The 25,604-nt window shown below is 51.2% G+C and overlaps 11 protein-coding genes across 11 annotated transcripts; 8 read left to right on the forward strand and 3 right to left on the reverse strand.

Annotated features, from left to right (window-relative positions):
- Nucleotides 1–549: 549 nt before the first annotated feature.
- On the reverse strand, nt 550–2,196 carry A1O5_10502 (uncharacterized protein; the record flags this gene model as incomplete). The annotated part of the gene is made up of 3 exons (XM_007751078.1): nt 550–1,875; nt 1,954–2,055; nt 2,179–2,196. 3 exons carry the CDS (start codon nt 2,194–2,196, stop codon nt 550–552), a joined length of 1,446 nt encoding a protein of 481 aa, XP_007749268.1.
- A 788-nt stretch (nt 2,197–2,984) lies between these two features.
- On the forward strand, nt 2,985–3,744 carry A1O5_10503 (uncharacterized protein; the record flags this gene model as incomplete). The annotated part of the gene is made up of 2 exons (XM_007751079.1): nt 2,985–3,041; nt 3,097–3,744. 2 exons carry the CDS (start codon nt 2,985–2,987, stop codon nt 3,742–3,744), a joined length of 705 nt encoding a protein of 234 aa, XP_007749269.1.
- An 891-nt stretch (nt 3,745–4,635) lies between these two features.
- On the forward strand, nt 4,636–5,721 carry A1O5_10504 (uncharacterized protein; the record flags this gene model as incomplete). The annotated part of the gene is made up of 3 exons (XM_007751080.1): nt 4,636–4,858; nt 5,021–5,440; nt 5,594–5,721. The coding sequence occupies 3 exons, from the start codon at nt 4,636–4,638 to the stop codon at nt 5,719–5,721; spliced, it is 771 nt and encodes a 256-aa protein (XP_007749270.1).
- A 1,011-nt stretch (nt 5,722–6,732) lies between these two features.
- On the forward strand, nt 6,733–8,348 carry A1O5_10505 (uncharacterized protein; the record flags this gene model as incomplete). Its single annotated transcript, XM_007751081.1, has 4 exons — nt 6,733–6,875; nt 6,928–7,203; nt 7,253–7,816; nt 7,868–8,348. The coding sequence occupies 4 exons, from the start codon at nt 6,733–6,735 to the stop codon at nt 8,346–8,348; spliced, it is 1,464 nt and encodes a 487-aa protein (XP_007749271.1).
- Nucleotides 8,349–9,437: 1,089 nt separating this feature from the next.
- A1O5_10506 (uncharacterized protein) lies at nt 9,438–9,623 on the forward strand (the record flags this gene model as incomplete). The annotated part of the gene is made up of 1 exon (XM_007751082.1): nt 9,438–9,623. One exon carries the CDS (start codon nt 9,438–9,440, stop codon nt 9,621–9,623), a length of 186 nt encoding a protein of 61 aa, XP_007749272.1.
- A 728-nt stretch (nt 9,624–10,351) lies between these two features.
- A1O5_10507 (translocation protein SEC63) lies at nt 10,352–12,676 on the reverse strand (the record flags this gene model as incomplete). Its single annotated transcript, XM_007751083.1, has 3 exons — nt 10,352–10,590; nt 10,694–12,287; nt 12,335–12,676. The coding sequence occupies 3 exons, from the start codon at nt 12,674–12,676 to the stop codon at nt 10,352–10,354; spliced, it is 2,175 nt and encodes a 724-aa protein (XP_007749273.1).
- A 550-nt stretch (nt 12,677–13,226) lies between these two features.
- On the forward strand, nt 13,227–14,402 carry A1O5_10508 (uncharacterized protein; the record flags this gene model as incomplete). The annotated part of the gene is made up of 1 exon (XM_007751084.1): nt 13,227–14,402. The coding sequence occupies one exon, from the start codon at nt 13,227–13,229 to the stop codon at nt 14,400–14,402; it is 1,176 nt and encodes a 391-aa protein (XP_007749274.1).
- Nucleotides 14,403–15,667: 1,265 nt separating this feature from the next.
- A1O5_10509 (uncharacterized protein) lies at nt 15,668–16,216 on the forward strand (the record flags this gene model as incomplete). Its single annotated transcript, XM_007751085.1, has 1 exon — nt 15,668–16,216. One exon carries the CDS (start codon nt 15,668–15,670, stop codon nt 16,214–16,216), a length of 549 nt encoding a protein of 182 aa, XP_007749275.1.
- Nucleotides 16,217–17,710: 1,494 nt separating this feature from the next.
- Nucleotides 17,711–18,244, forward strand: A1O5_10510 (uncharacterized protein; the record flags this gene model as incomplete). The annotated part of the gene is made up of 2 exons (XM_007751086.1): nt 17,711–17,869; nt 17,933–18,244. 2 exons carry the CDS (start codon nt 17,711–17,713, stop codon nt 18,242–18,244), a joined length of 471 nt encoding a protein of 156 aa, XP_007749276.1.
- A 1,625-nt stretch (nt 18,245–19,869) lies between these two features.
- On the forward strand, nt 19,870–21,790 carry A1O5_10511 (amidase; the record flags this gene model as incomplete). The annotated part of the gene is made up of 3 exons (XM_007751087.1): nt 19,870–20,006; nt 20,060–21,572; nt 21,644–21,790. The coding sequence occupies 3 exons, from the start codon at nt 19,870–19,872 to the stop codon at nt 21,788–21,790; spliced, it is 1,797 nt and encodes a 598-aa protein (XP_007749277.1).
- Nucleotides 21,791–22,789: 999 nt separating this feature from the next.
- A1O5_10512 (DNA ligase 1) lies at nt 22,790–25,405 on the reverse strand (the record flags this gene model as incomplete). The annotated part of the gene is made up of 1 exon (XM_007751088.1): nt 22,790–25,405. One exon carries the CDS (start codon nt 25,403–25,405, stop codon nt 22,790–22,792), a length of 2,616 nt encoding a protein of 871 aa, XP_007749278.1.
- Between the last annotated feature and the right edge of the window lie 199 nt (nt 25,406–25,604).

The raw sequence follows: 25,604 nt of genomic DNA on the forward strand, positions 1-25,604 counted from the left end.
TCAAAACGAGAAAACAGATCTTCAAAGCACGCAGCAGCGCATTGCACAGCCACTCCTCCGACGAGCAGCAGAGACAAGAAATGGTAACGGTGTCCACCAGCCCCTTTCCCATCCCGCTGAAAGTCGAGCTCATTTCGTTCCGCATCACATCAATCTCGATTTCCAGGCATGACAGCAAGACTCAGGGGAACGCCGTGCGTTATCAGAAAATTGACAAAAATGTGGCCGACATGACCCAGAGTCGGATTGATATGGCGCTTTGTTGTCCGATCTGGATTGTGCAGCCACTACTTCATATTGACATTTCCATTGTAGGATGAAAGAGGGTTTGTTTGTGTTTTGGAGGCTTTTGTAAGCAATAAGGTGTCTTTATGCTTACGGAGCGATGCTCACGGAGCAATGCTCAAAGCCGTCCGCTCTGTTCTTACCATTCAAATTCACCTTGGCCCTTGTGGAAAACGTACCTATTTCCGAAACAAGTCAGAATCGCAATACCGCCTCACCCAAAAGCTAAGAAAGAAATGAAGACCAAGGGGGGGCTACTAGGACTTACTCATTACCCTCAACCCGCAAAATACCGTCTTTAAGGGTACACTTCCACTTATTCTTAACACGCTGGACCTTGTCATAGGTGCACAGCATGACCTGATCCGTATTCTCGCCATTCTCCTCGTTTGCGGCCAGGTCATCAGGATCGTCCAGATCGGAGTTGATGGCATCCTCATCGTCATCCCCATCATCATCATCACCTGTCGCGTCGCCTTGTGCACGACTGATGCTTGTGTTGTTGGCGCAGGCCTCCGATGCGAAAAGAGTCTTGAGGTTCCGAGTTAGGGCTCTGTTTGGGATATCGCGTTCATCGAGTGCCATCAGAAGACCACCACCTTCGAGTTCTTGCTGCTTGGCCTGGAAATGGGCACGCATCAGACCATCACCTTCACCACCATGTGCAGCGGCGAATGCTTTTCGTCGAGCATATTCGGTTTCCCAGCCATCACGAGCATCGCACGATCCATCGGTTTGACTTGCATTAACGGCAGCTTGGGGTTGAGATTTGATGTCAGCGGTATAGTCCTGAATGTCGGCGAACCCAGAGTTAGACTCTTCCTGCTTGATGTAGTTGCTTGAAGGAGCGGCGGATTGTTGCATGGGTGCACGAGGTGGGTTGCCGGATTGAAGTTGTGCAATCTGAGGCCCGGCTCGTTGACCAAAACTCTGGTGAAGATTCATGATCGCTCGATCGCGAGCTGTCAAGGGTTGGCCCTGTTGGAATGAGGGAGCCTGGTAAGGCTGAGGAGGAGGGGGGGCTTGCTGAGCAGAAAAGGAGGGAGCACTATTTTCCCTCTTGATCTGAGGCGCTGGAGGAGCGGCCTGTTGAGATGGTGGAGTGCTGACAGTGGTTCCATTGCTCGGGAGAGTTTGTGGGGTCGGCTTCGCGCTGCTGGGAACGACGCTCTGTTCCTTGATGACAGGGACTGGAGGAGGATCCCATGGAAGCTGCGCGACTTTGAGACCAGAGAGCTTCTTCTGCCATTCCTGCAGAGGGACTTGGTCAGTATACCAACCACAGCGCCGCGCTAAAACAGAGACGGGCGTTGTTGCGAAAGCCAAAAGGGGAATAGTGCAGAACAAGTGGGTGGGCTGATGTAGTGCGCAGGCGCAGCGGTGGCGTTCAGGGCGTATAAAAAGAGGGTATGAGTCAGGGAAGGGGGTGCCCTCAAGAACCTTCCGATCCCCGCCTCGCCCGCCACCTTCGCCCACGCTCGCCCTCAGCGCTCTGCCGTCTGCCCTGCGACAATCCCGCAGTCCCATGCCAACGCAAATGGATTCCTCATCTTCGTCTTCGCCGGTGCATCTCTTCTTTGGCACAGTATGCTGAGGTCGATGGAGACAGTCTTTGGAAATGGATGCAATACACGATCATGCGCATTTGATGGCAGGAGATGGGCTTACCGATTTCAGCAGTTCAAGAGTCGCCAGCTCAACACCGCCTTCCTCGAAGTCTTGCCGTGACGCCTCGCAGACATCATTTATGACTTTCGCATAGACATCGCCCTAGTTCAGGTGACATGGTTAGCCTTTGATGGAGACAACAAGGACTGCGCTTGACAAAGCGAGGTTCTTTGTCCGGGCAAAAAGAGAGGCTGAGCCCGGCAGGCAAAATCACTAGATACTTACTACCGAAGTTTTGGACATGATGCGGCGGCGATGAGCGTGATACCGTTCGAGCTTTGTCTGGCCTTCAAGCCTGTCAATGCGCCGGTCCCTGAAACTGGGAGAAGGTGTCGAGCGTAGATGTCAGAGTTATGAGGACGAAGTGTCGACCACCGTGACGTTACGGAAGAGTGACAGCCGCTAGGCTGACGAGGTCGGATTCTCAGTGCAGTTCACCTGTCACTAGACATTTGCAGTACATCTAAGGAATCGCAGAATCTTCTTCAAGTAAAATCCAAGAACTGCGGAACAATGTGAGGTTGATCTAAAGTGATGGAATGTGAGGTGGTGAATAACGCATGACGGCAAGTTTACAAGAGCAAGAGAAGAGATGACCCCGTCGCCCGCAAACAAAGGCTTGGCTTGACCTGGTGAGCCACCAGGTGGTGGGCAGTGGGCACCCTGCTTGGGGGTGCGCCAGGGCACCAGGCTAAGGGTCCCAGGAACAGAGGACTCCCGCTAACCCGTCGTGCCTCCCGTACTGGGTAGTCATTGGCTCCCTTGTTCAGCGGCTCTGCCCTGGTGATAAACTTCCTTCCGGGTTCCAGCGAATTAACCCCCAGCTGCCCCCAACTGCATCAACTCTGAATAGCTTCAACCCGTCAAACAAGCATCTCATCCCATGAAAAAAGCTTCCTTCTGTGAGAGAGCTTCACTCAAGACTTTAGAACCACTTCTTCTTTCTCATTGAGAGATAGTCCTTGCAAGCCTCTCGCACATTAAGACACCTTTATCTACATCGTTGATCTGCCTACGTTGGCCCTACGATCATGGCTTTTAGACCCGCCCTCATTGTGGTTGATATGCAAAACGACTTTTGTCCTCCTGTACGGACAGCCTCTGTGATACACCTGTACTCATCCTCAATGCTAACAAGCATAGGATGGCTCGCTTGCGGTCTCAGAAGGCCGGGACATTGTGCCACTGATTAACAGGCTCCTTGATTCACCACATTTCGTCTTGAAAGTGGCAACCCAAGACTGGCATCCAGCTAACCACATTTCTTTTGCGGCGAATCATCCCGCTCCAAACAACATACCATTTGAGTCTTTTGTCACAGTGCACAACCTCGTTGGCAACAACCCAAACGAGACAATGCAGCAAAGATTGTGGCCCATCCACTGTGTTCAGGGCACCAGAGGGGCGGAGATCATTCCAGAACTTGACGTCTCCAATGTACGCTTCACCGTCCAAAAGGGCCAGGACTCCCGGGTGGAAATGTACTCTGCCTTCTCCGATTCCTTTGGTAACCTGACCTTTGGTGCTGGAGGTGTAAGTCATGACCTTGCCCAAGAACTGGCTGCTGAGCATGTATCCCACGTCTATGTTGTTGGCCTGGCTGGAGACTATTGTGTCAAAGACACTGCTCTTGGATCGGCACAGGCCGGCTTCACCACATATGTGATAGAAGAAGCCCAAAGATGTGTGGACCCCGGGACGTGGTCCGATGTCAAGGGTGCTTTAGCACAAGGTTCTGTGACTGTGGTCAGCATTGACAGTGACGAGGTTCGGCGGGTTCTCGGCCCTTGAAGTCGATCAAGTCACATCAATCCCAAGACGACAGTGTGAAAGCAGTATGATGCTCAATCCCGATGTCTTCACATGCTAATAGGTCAGAGAAGGAGCTGCATTCAAAATGAATCAATCTGTTCAACATGTGCCGGCGCGTTTGCTGGCCTCCTCGGTATATAAATTTATTGATTTGACGGCATTCTCAAGCACTCAGCTTATCGTCAAGGCTCAGGAGAATGACCTGTCCGTTTCAAAACTTGCACGTCTCGCGGGCCTCCGTGTCTTCACCCAAACACGGAACTCGTATACCTGCTAATCCCCAAGGGAAACCGTCGCCAAGATATACTTGGTATGACTCGCAGATGCGACTATCTCCTGCCGTTTGTATGTGCCAGGGGGGCCCCTAAGGGCTTGGAGGACGTCGTTCAGCACATGAGAGAGCACTATCCACAAGCGTCTCTGGGGTGGACGAACCGGGATATTATCTGGCGGAGGCGGAGACGCAAAACCAACTTGTGGATAATTCCTCTCTTGTGTTGTCCTGTTAAAAGAGGAGGTCGTGTCCCTCACGAGTCATTCGATTGCAAACATGCTCTTCCCATTAAACATAGAGGCGCACTGCAATTACAATAACTCGCATCCATGATTCAACCATGGCCGACATCCATAATAAAATAGATCCAAGCCACCGGTGCAGGACGATCTGAGGACGGATAGACCCTTAGAACGATATCAGTCGGCCAATCATGCGCAGCCATTGGTCTCCTGGTCAGTGTTACACCCTTCCGTAGCATTTTCTTGTCTACGCCTGGAGTCCCAGATCTGACTTTACATATTTGCGATCAAAAGAATACACGTTACCAAGTACATTTTTGAAGAGTAGTGGACTAGATCCAGATTGTGGAGGAAATGCCGCATTCAGTTCATCCCACGCCACGGGAGAATACGCCAGCCCCGGGGGAAGTGCTAGATCTTTCAAAACTTTGGTGGAATATCAATGTTCCGAAGGAGCAATGGACGGAGGAGTGTCCGCCTTATTTGCTCGGGCAGAGCGAGAAGAACATTGGAATCCTGAGCCGCAAAGACGAAGATTTCAAGAGATATCCTTGGCAACAGGTCGAGGAACTAGTTCGTAAGTCTGCCCTGTCGTGAGCATGGAAGCGGTTATAATTACAGCGGGAAGACGGCCGTGAAGTTCCAAGCACGACAAACATATTGCATAGCGGGATTTCTAAAGCTGGATGAAGACAGCTCCGGCTACGATCATGACATCTAACATTTCCTGTTGCCTAAGGGACGAACAATATCCACCACTTCCATCGGCCATCAAGCCAACTCCGTGGTTACCTTGCTTACACGTACCATCTCAAGAAGACTTACGGCTCTGTTCTCTTATACATCCAACAACATCGTCTCGGTTGGCCCACCATCACCCCCAGCGGGGACGCACCGTTCAGCAACCCTTCCGATTATAAGATTTTATACAACGACTGGCCTTACTTTGTCGAGGAGGGGATCAAACATCTTGTTGTATGGACAAAATTTCCCATCGACGAGAATGAAGAGACGGGAGAGGTGACTCGGGAGGCGAAGAGGCAGATTGACGAGTTCATCGGAAAGACGTTTTGTGAGGGAGAAGCTGGGAAGAGGATAGAGAGGGAGAAGATCGTATGGTTCAAGAACTGGAAGAGTTTGAAGAGTGTACATGCGTTAGGTAAGTTGAAATTATCCCGAGGGCGAGGGTGAGGACGCGCTTGAGGAGGAGGTGATGATTATGAGTGACTGTGCCTAATTCGTGAGTTCCACAGAACATTTCCATGTCATGCTTTATAAACCCCCAGAGGTACTTGTCGATGTAGTTACGCAGGGAGATCGGCCTACATGCGAAAGCTGGATGGCAACGACGAGCTGAGTCAACAAGAGCGTACTCTGTGTAACTTGGCCGTTCAGTCCATCGAATTCCGTTGGCTGCGAGGAACCCATTCGCGAAGATAGAATATAAATGGTAGGGAAGGATAGAATATCGGGAGCTTAGCCTGTTCATTATGAGGATCCATAGATGTGAAGTCCCAACCCACGGTTTTTACTCGTGACGGGAACTCGGAAATATTTGTGACCGGATCGCGGTGTGCGGAATGTGCGCTGTTCCCTTTTTCTGCAGCACGCGGATGACGCAGCATTTTGCCTTTGTCCAGGTCACTCACAGGTCCGTCACAGGTCACCGGTGTCTCCACTTGTGCTCACCAACCCGCCGCACCAAGCGGTGCCTTGTCCAGTGATGAAGGGTCCGCATGCGCAGGTAGAAACTAGAAACTGCAAATTCCCATCGGAGCGGGAACGAGGCTTCTTTTTTAGATCCTCTGCTCATTCTGCCAGCTGTGTCACCGAAATCCCTGCCTGGTTGTCACTGACCTCTTCACTCTGTCTCCTTCACTGCTTCAGTTTAGCATTGGACTGTGTGGCTTCCAAAGCTATTCGTCTCTGTCAAGCAAGAGACCGACTGCTCTCTCGCCCCGCCAGATCCGACCCCCCCCCCCACGACGTCATATAACAACCTAACCAATTCCTCGCTCTACCAACCGCACCCTTTCCACAGACAGAGACCTCGCTGGTGAATGTGGGTGGACAATGGACAAAATGAAGCACTCGTTGGGAGGAGCGCTGCGGAATCGCAGCGAGTCCAAAAGTATACCGAGCCCGTCGAAGCGCGGGCATTTCGTTAGGCTGACTCGAAAATCCAGGCGCTCGCTCTTCCTCAGAGGATCAACGAGAAGCCACAGATGAGGATACTATGGTTATCGAGCCCGAGCAGGGAAACAGTAGGGTCTACCCTCCAAGACCTGAAGGGAAGCCGGTGCTGACCACCCGAAATAGTCCTTTTACACATCATCGCACAATTGCGCCCCGGCGCCGATCTGTCCAGAATCACCCTCCCGACCTTCATCCTCGAAGAAAGATCGATGCTGGAAAGAATAACGAAGTAAGGTGTTCTGTGAAGAAATAGACATGGCCGGTTCAGAGCTCACGGGTGCCCCCAGTTTCATGGCCCATCCTGATACACTGCTCGGGATGCCCTTAATTGACGACCCGATCGAACGATTTGTCTCGGTGGTCAGATTTTACCTTAGTGGGTGGCACATCAGACCTGCGTACGATACCACCCAATGCCGAATTAAAACGGAGGTGCTGATTATGTCCCAGTGGCGTCAAGAAACCCTTGAATCCAATTCTTGGGGAGACATTTACTTGCTGGTGGGAATATCCGGACAAGACACGAGGCTACTACATCGCTGAGCAGACGTCGCACCATCCACCCAAGTCGTCGTATTTCTTCATGGCGCCGCACCACCATATTCGCGTTGATGGTACTTTGAAACCACGTAGCAAGTTCCTAGGCAATTCGGCCGCCAGCATGATGGAAGGCATATCATATTTAAGATTTACCAACAGAGGAAAGTCCAAGGGCGGTGAAAAGTAGTATGTCTGAACTGTCCATGTGCGCTAGAGGCGCTTCTAACTGCTGCAGCATCCTGACACAACCCAATATGTACGCCCGGGGAATTCTTTTCGGCAAGATGAAGTACGAATTGGGCGACCATTCCTACGTCCGATGTCCAGAAACTGGGCTGGCGGCGGACATCGAATTCAAAACCAAGGGCTGGGTCGGAGGCACCTACAATGCCATTGGAGGGTCCATCAAAAACGAGCGGACGGGGGAGGTTCTTTATGAACTGTCAGGCTTTTGGTCCGGAGAGATGATCATCAAGGACACCAAAACTGGACAGAAAAAGACGCTCTTTGATGCCACCCATGCCAAACACGCCCAACCGTTGACACGGCCACTCAAAGAACAGGGAGAACGCGAATCCCAAAAACTTTGGAAGTCGACAGTACAAGCAGTGCACGTGAGGGATCATGAAGCTGCTACAACCGAAAAAGCAAAAATTGAAGATCGCCAGAGAGAAGAGGCTAAACGGAGAGAAGAGTTGGGTGTTGAGTGGAAGCCCAAACTGTTCCGAAGAGTGGATTCTCGACCAGGAGGTTGTGAAGAAGGCGAGGAGGATCTGGAGTGGATTATAAATGCTCACCTGTGAGTTTTCACCCTGCTCTGCTCTTGGTATTGACTGACAGATCTCGTCAGGGATCCAAAGATCGGCCCACAAGAACTAGTGGAGCGGATTCTTTCGATAGCTCCTATACTTCCTGGCCAAGTTGAAAATTCTGAACAAGACACGAGGCGTTACTCTCATCATCATCATCATCATCATCCTCATCCTCATCCTCATCCTCATCCTCATCACGCAGACGAATCTCACGCAGCAGCAGGGCATTCTGGCCATGGTCACCTGCACGCCTCAGACAACCTGATCGATTTCGATTCACGGCCACCAAGCACAGCACCGCCGGAGAACCATGCCATAAAGCCCATCTCACAAGCACAACAGACCGCACAACAAAAGACAGCAAATTTGATGGATGATGACAACGACTTGTCACACATGAACAATCAAATGTCGAAAATGAACATGCATGAAGCAATGGTGCCGGAGGGTCAGAAGCCGCTGAGGAGGGCCGACACTGACACTAGCGAAGTTGATGTGTTTGTTGATGCAGAAGGCTGAGATTCATAATTGGAAGTTGTTGAGCGAGAGATATGCTTTGGCCTGACCGGGTCTTTCAACAAACTCGGAGGGAGGAGCTAGATAATCCTCCTCACTTCCACTGGCACACAATCTCCATGACGACAGGGATATAGAGAGACCATGGTCAGGACGGTACAAGGCTGGCGGGCGTTAACAGCGTGTGCTAGAGCGCATCCTCAGAAGAAGCACAAGACCCCTAATGCATTTTATGAAGGTTGTTTGGGTCTACAAGTAGCTTTATGAGCTCTTGACCTCCGACTTTGGGAGCTCTGCGGCGTACTGGGTACCTGCATCCACAAGTCCGAGTGTTGCCGAAGCCCAAAGGGCGGCTTAGCAAATCAAATGAGGGGAATTGGCTCGTGCCAGTGCCAGCCGTGGCGCCTCAGCCTTTCTAGGTCAAGCGTCTTGTGGAGGATAAGGCACCTTGGGGGACTTGGGGACAATCAGCAGGTGCGGGGAAGTCCTGGGAGCCCTTGGTGGCCCTGGCACCCGCCAACCTCGCTGCCTGCCGCCCAAAACAAGTCTCCGGCACCCGGTAACTGCAACACGTTTCATGTGAAGGCCCTTGGACAGGAGGGAAGGTGCCATTTGCAGGTCGCAATAGGGGACAAGGCAGTTACTTGGTACGAGTATATTAACCGGCGCACCAACTTCGGTTCAATTCCATCTTCACCTCCTTCTCATCATCCATCACCGAGAGAACATCTTCTTTTCTACCCTATATGCTATTCTCTAACTCTCCACTCTGCATTTAGTCTGCAAAACTCGCCCTTTGATTAAGCATTCTAGCGATTGACGCTTCACCTTCACCGCACCAACTCGTCGCCCTCGCCTCTACCGGAGTTTGAACGAAGACATTACCGAGTTCTCACTTCAACTTGTTTCACAACTGTGCACGACGAGTCGCGACTCCTACCAGACGCGCACACTCGTGTAGGCCACAGTCAAACACATCCACGCTCCTGCAATCAAAAGCCAGACCCCCGCCTACCACCCCATCAACGCCCATAACAATCCCCGAGTATACCTCTTCGAGCCCACCTCCCAAAACAACAACAAGCCGCAATAATGCAGACCCGCACGATTCTCGGCGTCGGCGCCATTCTCGGCGTTGGTGCATTGGCTGTGACCCAACTGTCCATCCAATCCCAGGACCGCCAGTACAAGAGAACTCTCCAGTACATGCACGATGGCAGGGAGAAGATCCAGGAGCGCATGAATCAGATGGCGAATACCGTGACAGGGAAGAAGTAGAATGGAGGAAGAGGGAAGAAGGGGCAGGGATACAAGACCAGCGGAATGTGATGATTTGAGGGCGCATATATCCCATAGCAAATACGATCAAGGCGGGGGTTAGGGGGCTGAGTATTTTGTGTATGTAACAGGAAGCTGGAGAGCATTCGACCAGAATGTTAGGATTGTTATCGAGTCAGAGGAGCTGCTGCTGCTACGTCCATAGAACATTCATCAGCAACGTAGCATAATTTTGCACCATGAAGTTCAAATCAATTCAAGACAAGGTCATATCAAAAACGTTGACAATGTGAGATCTGTCACGAATTGAACAGGGCTGGGTCGCTGAATGATTGCTTGTTTGCTTGTTTGCTTGCTCGCCCGCTTCACTCTATCACGCCCTCATACGGCGCGTTACATACCCAGGTAGACCCGGACTCGGATCCAAAAAGATACAGGAACTCGACTAATATCTCATTCGCCCTCCCGCGGTGCACGATTGGATCCATTCATATCGGACCGATCGAAGACAACGAACCCCCCCCCCCCCTTGTCCTCGGGCTTTTCAGGATGCCAAAGGACGGCTAGGCAAGCAAATAAGCTAAGTTGACACACATAGGCATACAAGCAAGTCGTCCTGAGTGTTCGACTTCCCTTAGGGGTTCTGAGGCATGGCATGTCGAGTAGAGCAACGCAACGCAATCGCAACATAGAATTCCCGTGGACAATTTTGATTGTGTTTCCCCTGTTCATGAATCCTCGTCCTCTGTCTCGGTGTCGGTCTCGGAGGAGTCACTATCATCGTCGCCCTCGGTGTCGCTGTCGTCGTCATCGCTTGCCTCTTCAATCTCATTGCCCTGTGTCTGGGCCACGGGGACCGCTTTCGCATCGGCCGTCGTCGCCAGCGTCTTCTTTTTCTTCTTTGATTTCACAGGGGAGCCCGTCAGGCCGCCAGATTTCATGGCTTGGAGTTGGCCCGCCAGAGAATCTGTGGTTGAAAAAAAAAAGTTAGTATCGACCTTTGTGTGTTCCGCCGTGATGTGGACAGTTTGTTGTTGAGATATAAATTCAGGGGGATGGTGGATGCATACCTTCTTCAGGCTCACTGATATCCTCATCACTCTCCACCACCTCGGCTTCCTTGACGTCTCTCACATCTAATACCACGTCTACCTTCTCGTCTAAACCTATATAACTATCACACACTAAGTGCATGACAAACGGAAAGGCATGGACCTGTGGTGGTGCCTGGAATGAAAACTTCAGCGTGACGACGTTAAAAGTTGGTTTGCCACTGTCTGAATGGAAGATGGGTCGATCGAAACTGGTAAATGTGAAGGGGGGTACAGATATGCGACCGGTACGTGCTTCTGCGAGGAAGACATGCCATCTGGGAGCATGATCCGCTGCGAAATAGGGCGCATGTGCCAAAGGTGGTTGTACACTCCCTTCTTTGGCATCATCTTCAACGTACGAGCCATCTGGAAGTTTCCTCCTCTTCGACTTCGCTGGTTTCCGACCGCGCAAGGCGTCTACATCCCCTTCATCCGGGTCAATGTCCTCAAGATCCATGGGGTTAATTGGTGGGATATCCTTTGCTGGTGTACCGGGAGGGATAACGCGGGCTTTGATGACAAGTTGCACGAGTGAGCCGGGCGTGACAACTCGTTCGCCGACCACTTTGAAGAACGCTTTTGCGATGACAAGGTGGGGGATTTGAGCAGCGACCGCCATTGCTTGCTTATACTGCTCGTCCGAGAGGTCCGAGCACAATTGTCTTCGCGCTACAGGCGGCAGGGACATGAACTTCTGGAATGTCATTGGTGTCTTGGACGATTTCGCGATCCTCTCGGCGATTGCGGGAGTGAAGTTGGGGAGCTGGAGGATGGCTGATGCAGATGGCGGAACAGCTTGAATGATATTCTGAGAAGTGTGGTAGGTTGCTAGGAGTGGCTTCACCACGCCAAACGGTAGGGTGATTGAAGTGAAAGAATTGTTCATTAGGAGAGCTGTAGGCGCGACGTCGAATTTCTCTTTCTCAAGTTCTTGGTCCGCCAGGTCGATCCGAGCCAGGTATGCCCAGAGCAGGGCTAGCGTCTTCCGCCGCACAGGGTCGTCAATGGACTTCAATCGTTCCTTGTCTGTTTCGGTGAGAGCGGAGCTATTGAGGACTCTGCTTTCCACCTTTGCGGCTCCCGCATCACTTCGAGGACCTTTCAGGTTTTCTTTGAATTCTTGGCCGATACTGGTGGCTGCCACAACGTCGCCTTCCGATAAGTCTTCTTTCCACTCTCGGAATAAATCGCCAGCACTGGCATGGAGGACTTTATCTTTTGTGAGCGCCTGTGTTCCGTACCACCACTTCCCTAGCGTGTAAGGCAGGATGATTCCAAGAAGGATGCCGTAGAAGGCCACCACAAACCAGCGATTACCCTCCTCCACCATCCACTTGGGCAATGCAATGCCAATACTCGTGGACTGCTTCCCATCAGGGTTGCCATATTGAAGATAGTTGTTTCTGATCTCTTCGTCTGTTAATGCCTTGTAGGCCTTTGTCATTTCTACCCATCGATTGTTCACATCGTCCATGGTCTCATTCTTGGAGGCATCGGGTTTGGCTTTGTCAGGGTGGAATTTGAGCGATAGCCTCTTGTAGAATTTGTCGATGTCCCGCTCCGATGCGCTCTGCCCAATCGTTAGCATCTAGTGTAGAACCGTGTCCATTCACAAACCCTCGACACGCCCAAGATATCGTACGGATCCCACATCTTGGGCACCGTTCTCTGAGTGACGATGATCAGGTATATCATGTAAGCCATGAAGGTATATCCCGCAACGACCGCTATGATTCTTTTTGTCTTGCGATTCTGCCTCTTACGTCTTCTCCTCTGCATGTCGATAAGATCAACATTTTTGGGTTTGAAGTCTGATTTCACTCGGGATGCGGTCTGCTCGAGATCTGTAGATGGTTTGAGGACGTTATAAGTGAGAGGCACGGTGACCAAGCCGGCCATGGTCAGCATAAAGAATGGGAAAAATTGACCTTGGTCATCGTAGTTGTATTCAGAGGACATGGTGACTTGATCTGAGTGCGCAAGCCGCTTTGGGCTGCGCTGTCAACTGTCCAAGTCGTCGATGATCGTCTAGTGCAGAAGGCCTATTGATCAAAGACAATAATCCGAAGGAAAAAGCGCTCAAGGGCAACGAGCAACGAGTGAATAAGGAAAGGAACAGTTGGTGCAGAGTGGGAGTGGCTCATGCATGCCTCTTCACTCCGCAAAAAGTCGAGGCGAGAGGTGGCTTCAACTTTTCTCCGAATCGGGGCTAGTGAGGCTAAGGAAAATCGTCTCAGCCTCGTCTAAAAGGGGGAAAGGGGAAAGACAGTGTTCTGGGCCACCTTGCCCAATAGCCCAATCGCCCAATCGCCCATCCATCACAACCGAGTAGGCACCCGCATTTTGAAGGTGGCGTCCAACCATCCCTGTCAACTATTTTGCGTCTTCCAGGCACCAGCCCTGTGCGCAGATAAATAGCAGCCTCTGGTGCTCCGATATCAAGTGCTTGCCTGAGGACTGTCGACAACCTGGTGATTTGCATGTCTGCACTATTCGAGTCAGAGAGACAATGATCGACCAGGTTCGCGAACTCGCGATTGAAACACTCTGCGATATCCGTCTCCACAGATCATTTATTCTGCCCGCCTCAGTATTTCCCAATGCTGGACGGGATCTACGCATCACCTACTCAGACCTTGGATATCATGCAGAAAACACCCGCAATCTTTCGGCTGATGGCAGTGATGGAGAAGACGAATCAGATCACTGTGTCGTCTTTTTCATCGGTGGTCTCCTAGGTGGCCGTTATACGCTCTGCCGCTCAGCCAACATTGCTCGACGTCTCAAGATCCGCATCATCGCCATGGATAGACCGGGTCTTGGTGGCTCGACGCCGGTTCCTATAGACCAGCGTGTAGCAGCACAGGTCGCCGCTGTCCCTGCTCTGCTAGGTCACTTGGGTGTCAGACATGTCACGCTAGCATCCCATTCTGGAGGCGCACCCTATTTGTTGGCCGCGCTTCTGGCGCATCGCGGCTTGCTGCATCCAAAAAGGCCTCATATCGTCTTGCTTGCCCCATGGGTACCCCCCAAAGATGGAGGCGCACCTTTGATGCGGGCGGCTGCGGCACTACCGCTTGGGGCAATTGGCAGCTTTCCTTCCTGCGCGAAAGCCATTAATCGTACTTTTGCGTTCAGCTCAGGGCTGCGCCGGGGACCTTCTGGCAAATTTGCCACTATTGCGGTGTCCAAGACTGGGGAGGGTGATGAACAACAAAACAGCGAGCAATCCGTGGAGAAAGCTCTCCTGACGGAAATGGGGGATTTAGTCCAAAAATACATGTTCGCTGAAAATATCGAGGGCTCTTCGGACGATGCACTTCTATTTCTGCGAAAGCACATACAGCCAATAACTGCAACCGGAGATATGGGGACTGTACAAGGCAAGGACTGGCTTGACCATCGAACTCTTGCCGCTGCGGTCGTCGATCAGGAAAACCGTCTCCATAGCACTGTCGACTCTGGGAAGCTTCAGATCGACGCGCTACATTCCGAAAAGGACATCATGATTGGCGCAAGTGGATCAAGACACTTTGATGACTGTTGGGCAAGCGCTGTTTCGCCATCAACAATTACATTCAATCCAAAAATAATGAAGGGCGTTAATCACGACTCCATCCTGGATCCAACCCTCGGAGTCAGTGATATATGGCTCCAGAATGTGGCCCAGCGATGGTACAACTGAATGAACACTTGGACCCCCATCATACCCGAGGCAGACACAATCAAAATTGCGTTCGAGAACTACATGCTATGCATTGATTCTGACACGCTACATAACTTTGAGCGTTATCTTTGAGCAGAGGGTGGACGCCGATCTGCCCCATGGTACATTTGCCCTCAACTAGCATCAAATTCGAGTTCTTGGGCACTTAGACCTCCTGATCTGACCCGCGCTGGGAACAAGCGTGGAAAATAAATTTGATGTGAGTCTTACCAGGTCTTTAGTCACAGATTCGAACAATGGCTCCTGTGGCGGTGTTAGCACCTCCTTCAGTACAAACAGACTCTACCATGTTCTATACAACCAACATTGGTTATAGCCAGCAACGTGAGTTCCGACGCAGGACTAATTGAGAGCCTGAAAGCGTGGCGGGTTCAAACTCATGTGGCGCGACATCACAGAGATGATCGTTGTCACGGCAAGTTCTGACTTTATCTTCACATCCGACCTCAATCTGGAAGAGGCAAAAGCATACTTGATGTCCAACTAGACGGCGTTATTTATCTTCTCGCTGTATGCTCTGTATAGCCGCCTTGCGACGAACGGCCCATGGAGAAAGGCATATTTAGAAACAGAGCGGATGAGTGTATCAGGTGTACCCTTGCCCTCGGTCGTCCAAGTCTCGAAGTGTTAGAGAACTTCGTTCTTTCACGGTGTTGGGTGTGACGCCGCCAAAGGCGGCACCTCATCTACATATTTACGAACACACTATGGGCACGGACACTTTCTGACTCACGCCAATGAGGCTGCGATTTGTATTTTTGGTGGTCCGAATTGCTCTGGTCTTCATCTCAACGTAAATACCGGTCGTGGTGCTAACAATTTCCTCTTGTTGCTCCTTCATCAAGTCTCAGTCGCATTCAGTCTCTCGCATCTGAAACGGACCAGATGGCCCAATGATTATCACTTGGTAAGCAGTAGGCGACCTGCCCACGGCCAATGGAAGCCCACTGAGAATGCCGGCCGACTCCTTGTCCAAAATATCCTTGCGGGACTCACCGGTTAAGAAGTGACCGAAAAGTCTCTCTTTCTGGATTGGTAGCTATACACAAATGTCAACTAGCCCCTGCAAGAACCATGCATGGTCCATGATGAACCTCTTGACGACACAAATCAAAAAGTCGACTTCCTATGTTCTTCCCTTCTTCTTTTGCCTCTTCTTCACTTCTTCTTCTCTCTTCTCTGCGACAGCTCAATAATACTATCCTGACCGAGTCATTGCTACCATGGAGATACTTGGTGCGGGTTCCGCTGTTGTAACCATCGCGGTAGAGTTCGCTCATATTTCCAGAAGGCTTCGTCGCTGCATCAGGTCCCTTACGTACGCCAGGCGCGATATCAAGGTTATCCACGACGAAGTCGAAGCATTTAGCACCCTTCTCGGCCTGTTTCACAGTACCGTGACGGACGACCGTTTGGCCGACGAAGGCCTGTCCACAAAAATCAAAACGTCCAAAATGACGCAACATATCGTCATTTCAGGGAGGGCAGCCTTGGATAAGATTAAACAAATTTTGCTTGAAGTCGATCCACTGAGAACCGACAAGGGCTATCCAGCTCACAAGCGATGGATCGCTCGCTGGAAATGGTCCGGCCGGAAGGAGGAATGGATCCCTGTTCAAATTGAACTCAACTCTATCAAGCTGAGCGCCGATCTGCTCATATCGATTGTATTTTGCCAGCATCTTGTTCACAAGCTCGACCAGCTGCGTGCCGAGCAGAAAAATATCCCGAACGAGCTGCTTCAGCAACTGTCAGTCGCCCAACCTCACTGAATCTTGAGTAAATAGTGAATGCTGATTGCCATGTAACAGGTCTCTGTATACAAGCCAGGTCAAAACCTTGGGTTCGAGGTGCAGAAAGGCCGTGAAAGAGAGCAGACGAGTGCAATCCCAGCAGGCTCATATGTTGCAAATTGGTCAAGAAATCCTCGCGCTGGCATCTCGTTTAGCTAGATCTCACATTGCGTCGCACCCTGAGCTCGAAGCCGTCTTAGATCACGACGGAGTTCCGTCCTTTGCGTCCGGAAACTCGATAACATCAAGGAATTCTGGTTCCACTGCCAGCCCCCCAGCACGTTCATCTAGCGGCAATACCCCAAGGGGCCCTCGGTCGGGACCTTCTTCGGGCCATGTACCAATTCCTGAAATATCTTCAGATGCCACAGATCGTGCACCTGTCACTGGAATCCCTGCGAATCCTTCGGCTCTTCCATCTGTGGCTGAAATACCAAATCCCGGACAGCGTGGATCTGCAATACCTTCAGACCAAGCACCTGCATCGGGAAGATCTAGCATGGACTCTGAGCTTCTGGCCTCTGAGGTACCGCTACCGAGGCCGATGCCAGCCGGTGCCGTTCCAACAGCGTTGTTTGGGCCACCGGAACCAAACACACGCCCGGCTAATCCCCGACGGTCAGATGCAGACTTGGCAGAGCGTCCGGTCATTGTGGATGATGACCGGGGCCTTCGCGAAGAATTCCGTCGCCCAAGGAGGCTGTCGGGATCGTCCCATACCAGCTGAGAATTGTGGACTCCGTCGTCATCACAATGCTGCTGAGCATTTGTGGGAGGTAAACTATTCCAACAGCTCTATGCTCACGGTCCCGTGCAAGCAAGAGCTCGGTTGGTCATAAAATGCTGGCTTGCGTCCAGTCGGGAAACGCGCCTCCGCTTTTCAATCAATCTCAAGGAATAGGGTGCACCTGTACTAACCCAAATATGTCGTACAACTGCTCAAATTTGTATTCGAGTATTCCCTAGCAGTTGAATTAGGGGAATAGGGGGTCAACAGCCTGATGGCTGTGTCCAATTTGCTCCATCTGACGTCGGTCGGAAGTTGTATCCATCGACAAAGTCATGACTTAAGTCTGTCATCATGACTTCTCATCCTGACCAAGTGTCAAATGTTGTATATAGTGGCCGACCATCAGACAAGAGACTTGCGGGACTCATCGACATGCGTCGTCTCAATTCTCATGTTACCTTCGATCACCTGGATGACCGCATCCTGTAGAACTGCCTGGAACACGAAAGTCAATCTTGTCCTTCTTGCTCGCAAACAACGAAGTTGCAGAATGTCGTCTCTCCTGGGGAGCAACAAGTTCAACCCAGACACGGATATCCCTGATTTGTCTGGCAGGGTAGATATTGCCCAACTCTCTGAGCCATTATGAAACACATTCGTGACACTACCGGTCCAGAACTATATTGTCACTGGGGGTAGTGCGGGCATTGGGTTTGGTATCGCTGCCCATCTGCTGCAGCATCATGCTGGGAATGTCACGATCCTCTCAGTCCGCGCTCGAAGAGCTAAAGGAGTATGGGGACGCCAGCAAGGCTCATTGGGTGAAATGCGACCTCGAAGATCTCAAGCTCACGGAGAAGGCTGCCAATGAGTTGGCGAGTTCTCAAGAGCAGCTCGATGGGGTATGTTGACGGGCACTCGACCGAGATATTTCAGGATGCGTGCGCTAACTCAACTGCTGGCAGCTCGTTCTCAACGCCGGCCTTGGTGTGGGAGTCTACAACGAGACCAAAGACAAACTCGATTCGCACTACCAAGTTAATCATCTTTCGCAGTTTCTGCTGTTGCTGAAACTTGTTCCCCGACTGCAAAACACTCCAGGATCCCGTGTGGTTTTCGAGTCATCAGAGTTACACCGTGGTGCTAACGCCGAGGTGCAATTCGAAAACGAAGCCGAGATCAATTGGGACATTGGGCCTACCAAGCTCTACAATCAAACTAAGCTTGCTCAGATCCTGACGATGCGGGCCCTCCAGCGCCGCATTAATGCCAGCTAGCTCGGCTTCGAACCTGGTCAAAAAATATATGTCAACGCGGTGCACCTAGGAGGCGTCGCGACTGATCAACCACTCCAAGCCGAAGAGGCATATGGTAAACTTGGTGTCGTTGGCCACAAGCTCGTTAGACCTTTTATGAAGGATCCGGTTGCCAAAGGCTGTCGACCAGCCCTATATAGCAAGTAAGGAGGTCGAGGAGAAGAGAATTAGAGAACAGTACATTGTGCCAGATAAGAAAGTAACTGGTCTAAGTAGTAAGGCTTTAGACGATGAACTTGGCGGGCGGCTATGGGCGCTAAGTGTGCAGTTACTTAAAGAGAAATTAGGCAACACTCTTTAACTTGTGTTACTCGGTGAATCGGGAAGAAAGCTATATTATAAGTATTTATATCTAAAAATGCTTGCTCGCAGTGAGAATCGAACAGGACACCTAAAGATCCAACTGGCAAAAAAGTTCAAATCCCAGGTGTGGTCTATTTTACCTTCCCCCCTCAACAATTGGGCGCCAAAGGTGATGCGGCTCCTAGCCCCCTCCCCGGTGGAGGGAGTTGAATGAGTCTCGCAATGCAGCTACAAGCGTCCAATTGTGTTTTTCTAGTATGGTAATACTAGCCATGATATTGGGTGCTTCAGTTCTAGCGGGTCCCAATTACTGCACACATCAGCTGGTGATGTAGTAGTAGTAGGCACCCTTCAAACCGAAGGCAATATCATGGTGTGATGTTTGATGAATGATATGCACCGAGACCTCGTGCTACCTTAAGCAACAGCGAAGCGCATATCATTTATCAGAAAGGGGGGAAGGCCCCTCCCACCAAACCCGATAGAATATGAACTTTTGTGGCATCCATATCCCGGACTTGAAGCGTAGCAATTCTCGAGGTCTCAGTACCGCCGTTGCACTTCTTTCAAATTGGGCTATGTTGACCACTTTTCCAGGATCATAAAATATACAGGGATAGATAGATCCACTTTAGTGAATGAATCTGTGTGTGTAAGTGTGTGCATTCGTGACTTGGCGGGTGTCACATGCGAGGGCGCTGATGTTAATCACACTGGGTTGATATGGAGATGGGTGGAAGTACCAGAGTCCAGATGTAGCCTTGGCGGGAAATCGAGTATCCTGTCAATTCGATTTGATCTTCATTCCTCCTCGTGGGACTCCTTCTCCTAACGGCCTCAGTCCGGTCACATCGACAAGAATCCGTGGCTCTCGTGGTTTCTTGCTGCGGCATGTTCATCAACAAGGAGCAGTTCTGGAGTCCACCTAAGCAATCAAGAATCAATGCCCAGCGACATCGACCGGACTTCATCAACTCAAAGTTGCGGTCGTGAGGGAGGATGTTGGATCAAGACGTTACGGTAAGGTTCCCCTGTCTCGCTTGTCTATTTGCCCACGAGGCCGGTGGTTGAATCACAGCCAATCAACGTCAGTTGCCCATCCGGGAGTCAGCATTGCCACATTGCCCAGCAACATACTTCCAGATTCGACTGTATTGCGCGAAGGGGGTTTTTGAAGATAGACCTCCTTATACTCCGCCGTTTCCTTCTCCCATGACCCAGCTGCGGACCACCTCTTCTTGTCAGGTGCCTTCTTGAACCTTGAATCCAAGGGGGCAGTCGAGATGCCAGATCAGGCAGTTTACGCGAGCACATTCTTCCATCGTCCACAGATTCGTCAAGGTCCCGACGTCCCTTACAAGAATGAAGCAGGCTCCAATCCTGTGCTTCGCGGCGTTGCCTTAGCTGCTGTCTCCAAGATGTATGGATGAGCTATTCCTCTCTCGTGCCCCCAATGGCTAAGACGTTTTGAAGCATTTCGTCGTCCACCTGGATTCAGAGCGTCTTCTGGAAACTCAACGGCTTCGACAAGCTCAAGCATACAGAGTTTCTAGATGAATACGAGATTCGACTCGACCCCACGGTCGTACCTCGATCTGCTACCTCTGAGAGCCCCGTGCCCAGCTTGACAGAATTACCGTCGCCTCGGCCTCGAGCTTCGAACGCAAACTACTACACTTGTGCCGACTTCCACGAATTGTACAAGTCTGGCAAAGTTACCCCTTCCGATGTCATTGAGTACCTGTTACCCCTGATCCGGCGAGACACCCAGCCTTCTGGTCAATACTCCGTCGCCTTTATCGATTCCAAAGTCGACTTGGTACGAGCCGCCGCAAAAGCTTCCACCGAAAGATATCAAGCCGGCAATCCGCTCAGTGTTCTAGATGGCGTGCCTTTGGCCGTGAAGGATGAGGTGGATCTAAAAGGATACAACAAGACTCTTGGCAGCAAGCTTGATTTCACCGACAAAGAAGACCGTACAGCATGGTGTGTGCAGAAATGGCAGGAGGCGGGTGCCGTGATAATAGGAAAGACCAATATGCACGAGGTTGGCTTGGACACCTCCAACAACAACCAGACCTGGGGGACCCCGTTGAATCCGCACAATAACGGCTTCTATACTGGCGGCAGCTCTGGTGGCTCCGGGTTTGTTGTTGCGGCCGGCATTTGCCCAATTGCACTGGGTGTTGATGGCGGTGGTTCAATTCGATTACCCTCTGCGTTTTGCGGTATCTATGGCCTCAAGACCACTCATGGTCGTGTATCTGCCAGAGTGGGCAAAGACTGGGTGGACACTGTTGTGGTCCAGGGTCCCATGGCTTGCAGCATTGATGACCTCGCCTTAGGCTACCGAGTAATGGCTCAACCCGATCCCGGCTCAATGAGAAGCTCTGGATTCCCCAGCAGTCTAATTACGGAGCCTTGCAGCCCGGCCAATGGAAAGAAGTATCTAGGGATCGATCGAAGCTGGGTCAACCGGTCGGATAAGGTGGTGCTGGATATGTTCAACGCTGCCATCGACGGATATGTCCAAATCCAGGGCTATGAGGTGATCGACATCAAGATTCCCTACATACCAGAGGGACAGAAGGCTCACGCATTGACCATTTTGTCCGAATGCCGCAGTCAGATTGTCCCCCCAAAGATCTCCAAGCTTTCCTGGCACAATCAGCTGCTTCTCAATGTCGCCGGCGGCCACGCGACGGCTCAAGATTTTATATATTCTCAGAAAATGCGCAATCTTCTCATGTGCCATCTGGCGTGGCTGTGGCATCAGTATCCTGGAATGCTGATACTGACGCCCACGACGCCTTGCGCTGGATGGAAGATTGGCAAGCCGAGCGACATTACCAGCGGCTACGGTGTGAGCGACGGCGACATGAGTTTGAGAACCATGGAATACGTCTATCTGGCGAACTTCACGGGCAACCCGGCCATCACTTGTCCAATGGGATATACGGATGAGAATGTTCCAGTCGGTCTTATGGTAACGTCCCTTTTTTTTATTCCCACCTTTCTATTGCCCACAACCTAAATGACTGGCTAACTGATGCGCAGGCCATGGGTGATTGGGGCAGTGAGGAACACCTGATCGCTTTTGGCAAAGAAGGCGAGTCGTTCCTTGCCGGTGGGAGCGGCATTCGGCGCCCGAGGGATGAGAAGATGTGGATTGACGTCCTCGCTGGCAAGAAGTCTGAGGAATAATAGCACCTTTCGGCCTCCAGTCTCATGATCTGGACCAGACGCCGATTTTGCCTCTGCTCAAGTCGACAAAGCAAAGTTTTCCTCTTTGTTTCCACGAGTGGTTAGATCTCATGACCCAGTGGCCAATTTCCAGCTTTCTTGCAAAATCCATTCCCCTTGCCACCACCAAAATCTGCATTTTCCGATTTCAACGGCTCAGTGCAGCAGTTGTCCACTTCGATGCCCTTCAATTCTCTAACTCTGTCACTGTCAATGTGGCGGACAACACCAATATCTGAGCTCAATCTAGTGCGTGTTGAATAGTATCCACGGTCGACTCTGGCCCCGTGCACGATGGAACTGGTTCGGATGGATGCAACTGAGTGGACGACCCACCATCAACGGCTATTTACATATTCCTCAAATCAATCCAGATCGAAAGCCAGTCGCCCCAGAATTTTCATCCATCTTTGCCCTCCTCTCACTCTTTCTTTCTTAGTCTCTCCTTGTCTATGCGTCTATATATCCACCTTCCTATGTCTCTTCTCTCCCCATGTCTCCGTCCTCTCTCTATACAGTTATCCTTTTCTATTCTTCATCTTCGACACTGGATTCCCCTAGTTCTTACACCCACTGCTTCGTCCCCAGAACTCTCCTGTCTTCCCCCATCACTCCTTCCTGCCTTGCACAGAGTTCTGGAACGGGCCCAGGGGCGGGAGGTCGTTCTCAATGATCTGAACCAAACGGCACGATACAGTCAGTCGCCAAACGATTCATGTTACATAGGTAGGAGCACGGCTGGAGTCGTCGATCGCTGCGCGCCCGTGGGAGAAAGGGAATAATAGGTCTACGACAGCGTTGATTTCGGGGATTTTGTTTCCAGAATCTTGAATCAAGGCGATTGCTTGGTCTTCATCATTCGTTTCGTCTCATACATGACCAAGCATTACTATACAAGTAGGTTTGAAGATCCGCTGCTTTCAAAGCTGAGCAGTCCAGCCGGAAGGACGGTCTTATTTGTTATTCTTCAAACTCGTCTTCCTCGCCATCGGCTTCTCCTCCGGCCTTCCCAGTCTCCTTCATCCGCGCTTCCTGCTTCCTGTATAAACCGGCCAAGAACTCGTTCGTACTCGCCTCTTCAATACTCTTATCTTGTCTCACCTTCAGAAACCTGGGGAACCGCATACTTAAGCCTCTCTCCTCACTAACCAGTCCTATCGCAGCTGTGTATGTCGGTGACAACGTGATATCTGCAAAGGCCATCTCCCACACTTCTTGCGGTTCGAACCATACGTCAGGTTCATACGCACTGTACTCAATATAAGTCGGCTTTGTCCGCATTGTGTTATCGCTGTCTTCGGCGTATTTCTCCTTGTTTGCCTGGTAGAATTTGTCAGTGAACCCCGAAATACATTTCGTAACCACTTCCAAACTCCCAGTCTCAGGATTACGGCACGCGAGCAGGATGGGAGACCACCACTTCGCTTTCCGGCCTTGGCCGTGCCACCCAGCTACGGGAATGAGGTCGATCGTATCGGCGGACTGAGCGTAGTCTTTTTTCACTTTGAGCCAGGAGTCGAGGCGTTTGTCCGGCTCATAAGTTGAGAGGAGGGCTTTACGACGAGTACCTTTTTCTTTCTCTTCTTGTTTCTCAGCCTGAGTTTTCTTGCCGGTTTTCTTCTTACTTGGGGTCACAGGTGCTGGTGCAGGGACGTCTTCGTCTTCCTCCAGACCCGCAAGATCAGGATTCGGTAAGTTGTCTAGCACTTTGACCATGATACCCTCGCATTTCATATCAGTCGCGGACTTGAAGAACTCCAACACGGCCTCGGAGTCTGCAGAGGTGGCGTCAACGCTGTTCACCCATGTGAAGTGATGTTCTTTTTCAATGAACATGCTGCGGAGCAGGCCGCGTCGCTCTCGAAAGGGACGATCTAGTAAAGGCTCGCCATTGAGGTACATGAGATCGAATGCAAACAAACACACATCAACCTGGATAGACCCGATATCGACGTCCTTCTTGGCTCGGTTGGTAAGGGTTTGGAAGGTCTTGAGTTCACCTGTTTTTCTATCCACAGCGACGACTTCTCCCTCTAAGATGAAGCTGGATACACCGTCGCCGCGGATTTCGGGCACCAGCGCCACCAAGTCGGGGTATTTGTCAGTCATGACTTCGAGATGTCGGGAGAAGATGGAGACGTTGCCGCGTTCGTCACAGTGAACTTGCGCTCGCTGTCCATCGTATTTGAATTCACAACTGAAGTCTCGCCCTTGTAACTTTGTGAGCATCTCGCTCAAGTCCCGAGTAATGCTACCCAGCATCGGACGTAGAGGGATGTGCAATGCTAGGCCACAACGCAGCAGCAGTTCTTCCGAGACACCAACTTCTAGGAGGCCAGGCACAAGGTCATTGTAATTTGGCCGCCGTGCAAAGCAGGTCTTCACAGTCTCTTCTGCCTTCGACCATAAAACAGCCAATTCCTCTTTCTTGAGCTTGCTTAGCTCGGCGGTGTTCCTGATGGGAAAGTCCGCGCCGGCCGGACGTGAGAGCTGGAAAGCTCGTGCCAGAGCAATCAGCATGGTTGTCTTGACGGCTCCAATTCGCAGATGCTGGACCAATGTCCTCACAATGTATCGAGACTCTTCTGGTCCGCGTGCATCTTGGAGGAGGCGTTCCACTAGTCGCTGCTTCTGTTCGACGCTGCCATGGCCCTTACTGCTGGCAATCTTGACTAGTGTTTGGTAGGCACTTTTGATAGTGAGCGGCTTTGGCTTTCTCAGTGTAAAGCTCTGTCGCTTCTTTGCTTCAAATGCGACATCTCCTGCATCTCCGTGCTTGTCATAGAGTGTTTTCAGGCCGGCTCCATCGAGACCGCATATCTTTTTTAAAGCCTTGGATATCGCAGAGCCGCCCAGACCTAGTTCCAGAGAGATGTAAGGTGGCGAGATGGAGTTTGTAGCTAGCCAAACAGCAGGCAAAAGACTCTCTGGATCAGCCTCGATGATGACCCTCAGGCAATTGACCAGTGTGTCAACAATTTTGATCCGACTTTGAGTTGAATTGACCAGTACGAAGCATCGAGTTAGAAGCGCGTATGATGCGCTGCCTCCGTCTGCTGCCCAATGCCTCTTCAATTCCGGGACATAGTGTGAAGGATCGAACACCAAAGGACTTTGATCAAAGGGGATTATCAATGTGATGGTGTCTTCTTCGGAGGCCGTAGACTGCAATCCAAGGACTCCCTTCTTACTGATGTTCGACGGTGATCGAGGTCCAGTTGGAGGGGTCTGATCAATAGCAGCGGTGACAAAGTCCCTGACATCTTCCTCAGCCTTGTGCTCGTGTGCTTCTGCATCCTTTGGCAAGTTGTGGCTATTGGCATCATTCAGAGTGCTTTCTCGCGGTCCGTCTTCTCTTGCCCATTCCTCTTGGAGCTTTCTGGCCAGTTCTTCGTCTGTCAGCTCCTTCTCCGAAACCGACAAATCCGTGGTCGCCATCTCATCACTCTGCACTGTTCCATTTCTCGCTTCCTTCTGTTGTTCATTTTGCTTGCGGAAAAAGAAATCGAGGCTGCGGTGCGGCACTGCGGCGGATTTGGAGTCGTTCTTCTTCCTTCTCTTAGCCGGACTCTCCATGATTGTTGAGTACATTTGGCACTGGCTGCAGTGCCAGTGCCATTTAATGTGATTATTCGGCAACCATCCTGCATGCGCATTCAGAAGTTGAGGGCGCTAGATAAATGGTGACTTCACGATTAAGATGGTGGCGTCGCGTCCCCAAGTCCATGACGCGCTGGTCGCAGTTGGAGAAAGACGCACCAAAGACACATCGTGC

The sequence above is a fragment of the Cladophialophora psammophila genome, assembly GCF_000585535.1.
Source record: "Cladophialophora psammophila CBS 110553 chromosome Unknown aczJe-supercont1.20, whole genome shotgun sequence".
Lineage (NCBI taxonomy): Eukaryota > Fungi > Ascomycota > Eurotiomycetes > Chaetothyriales > Herpotrichiellaceae > Cladophialophora > Cladophialophora psammophila.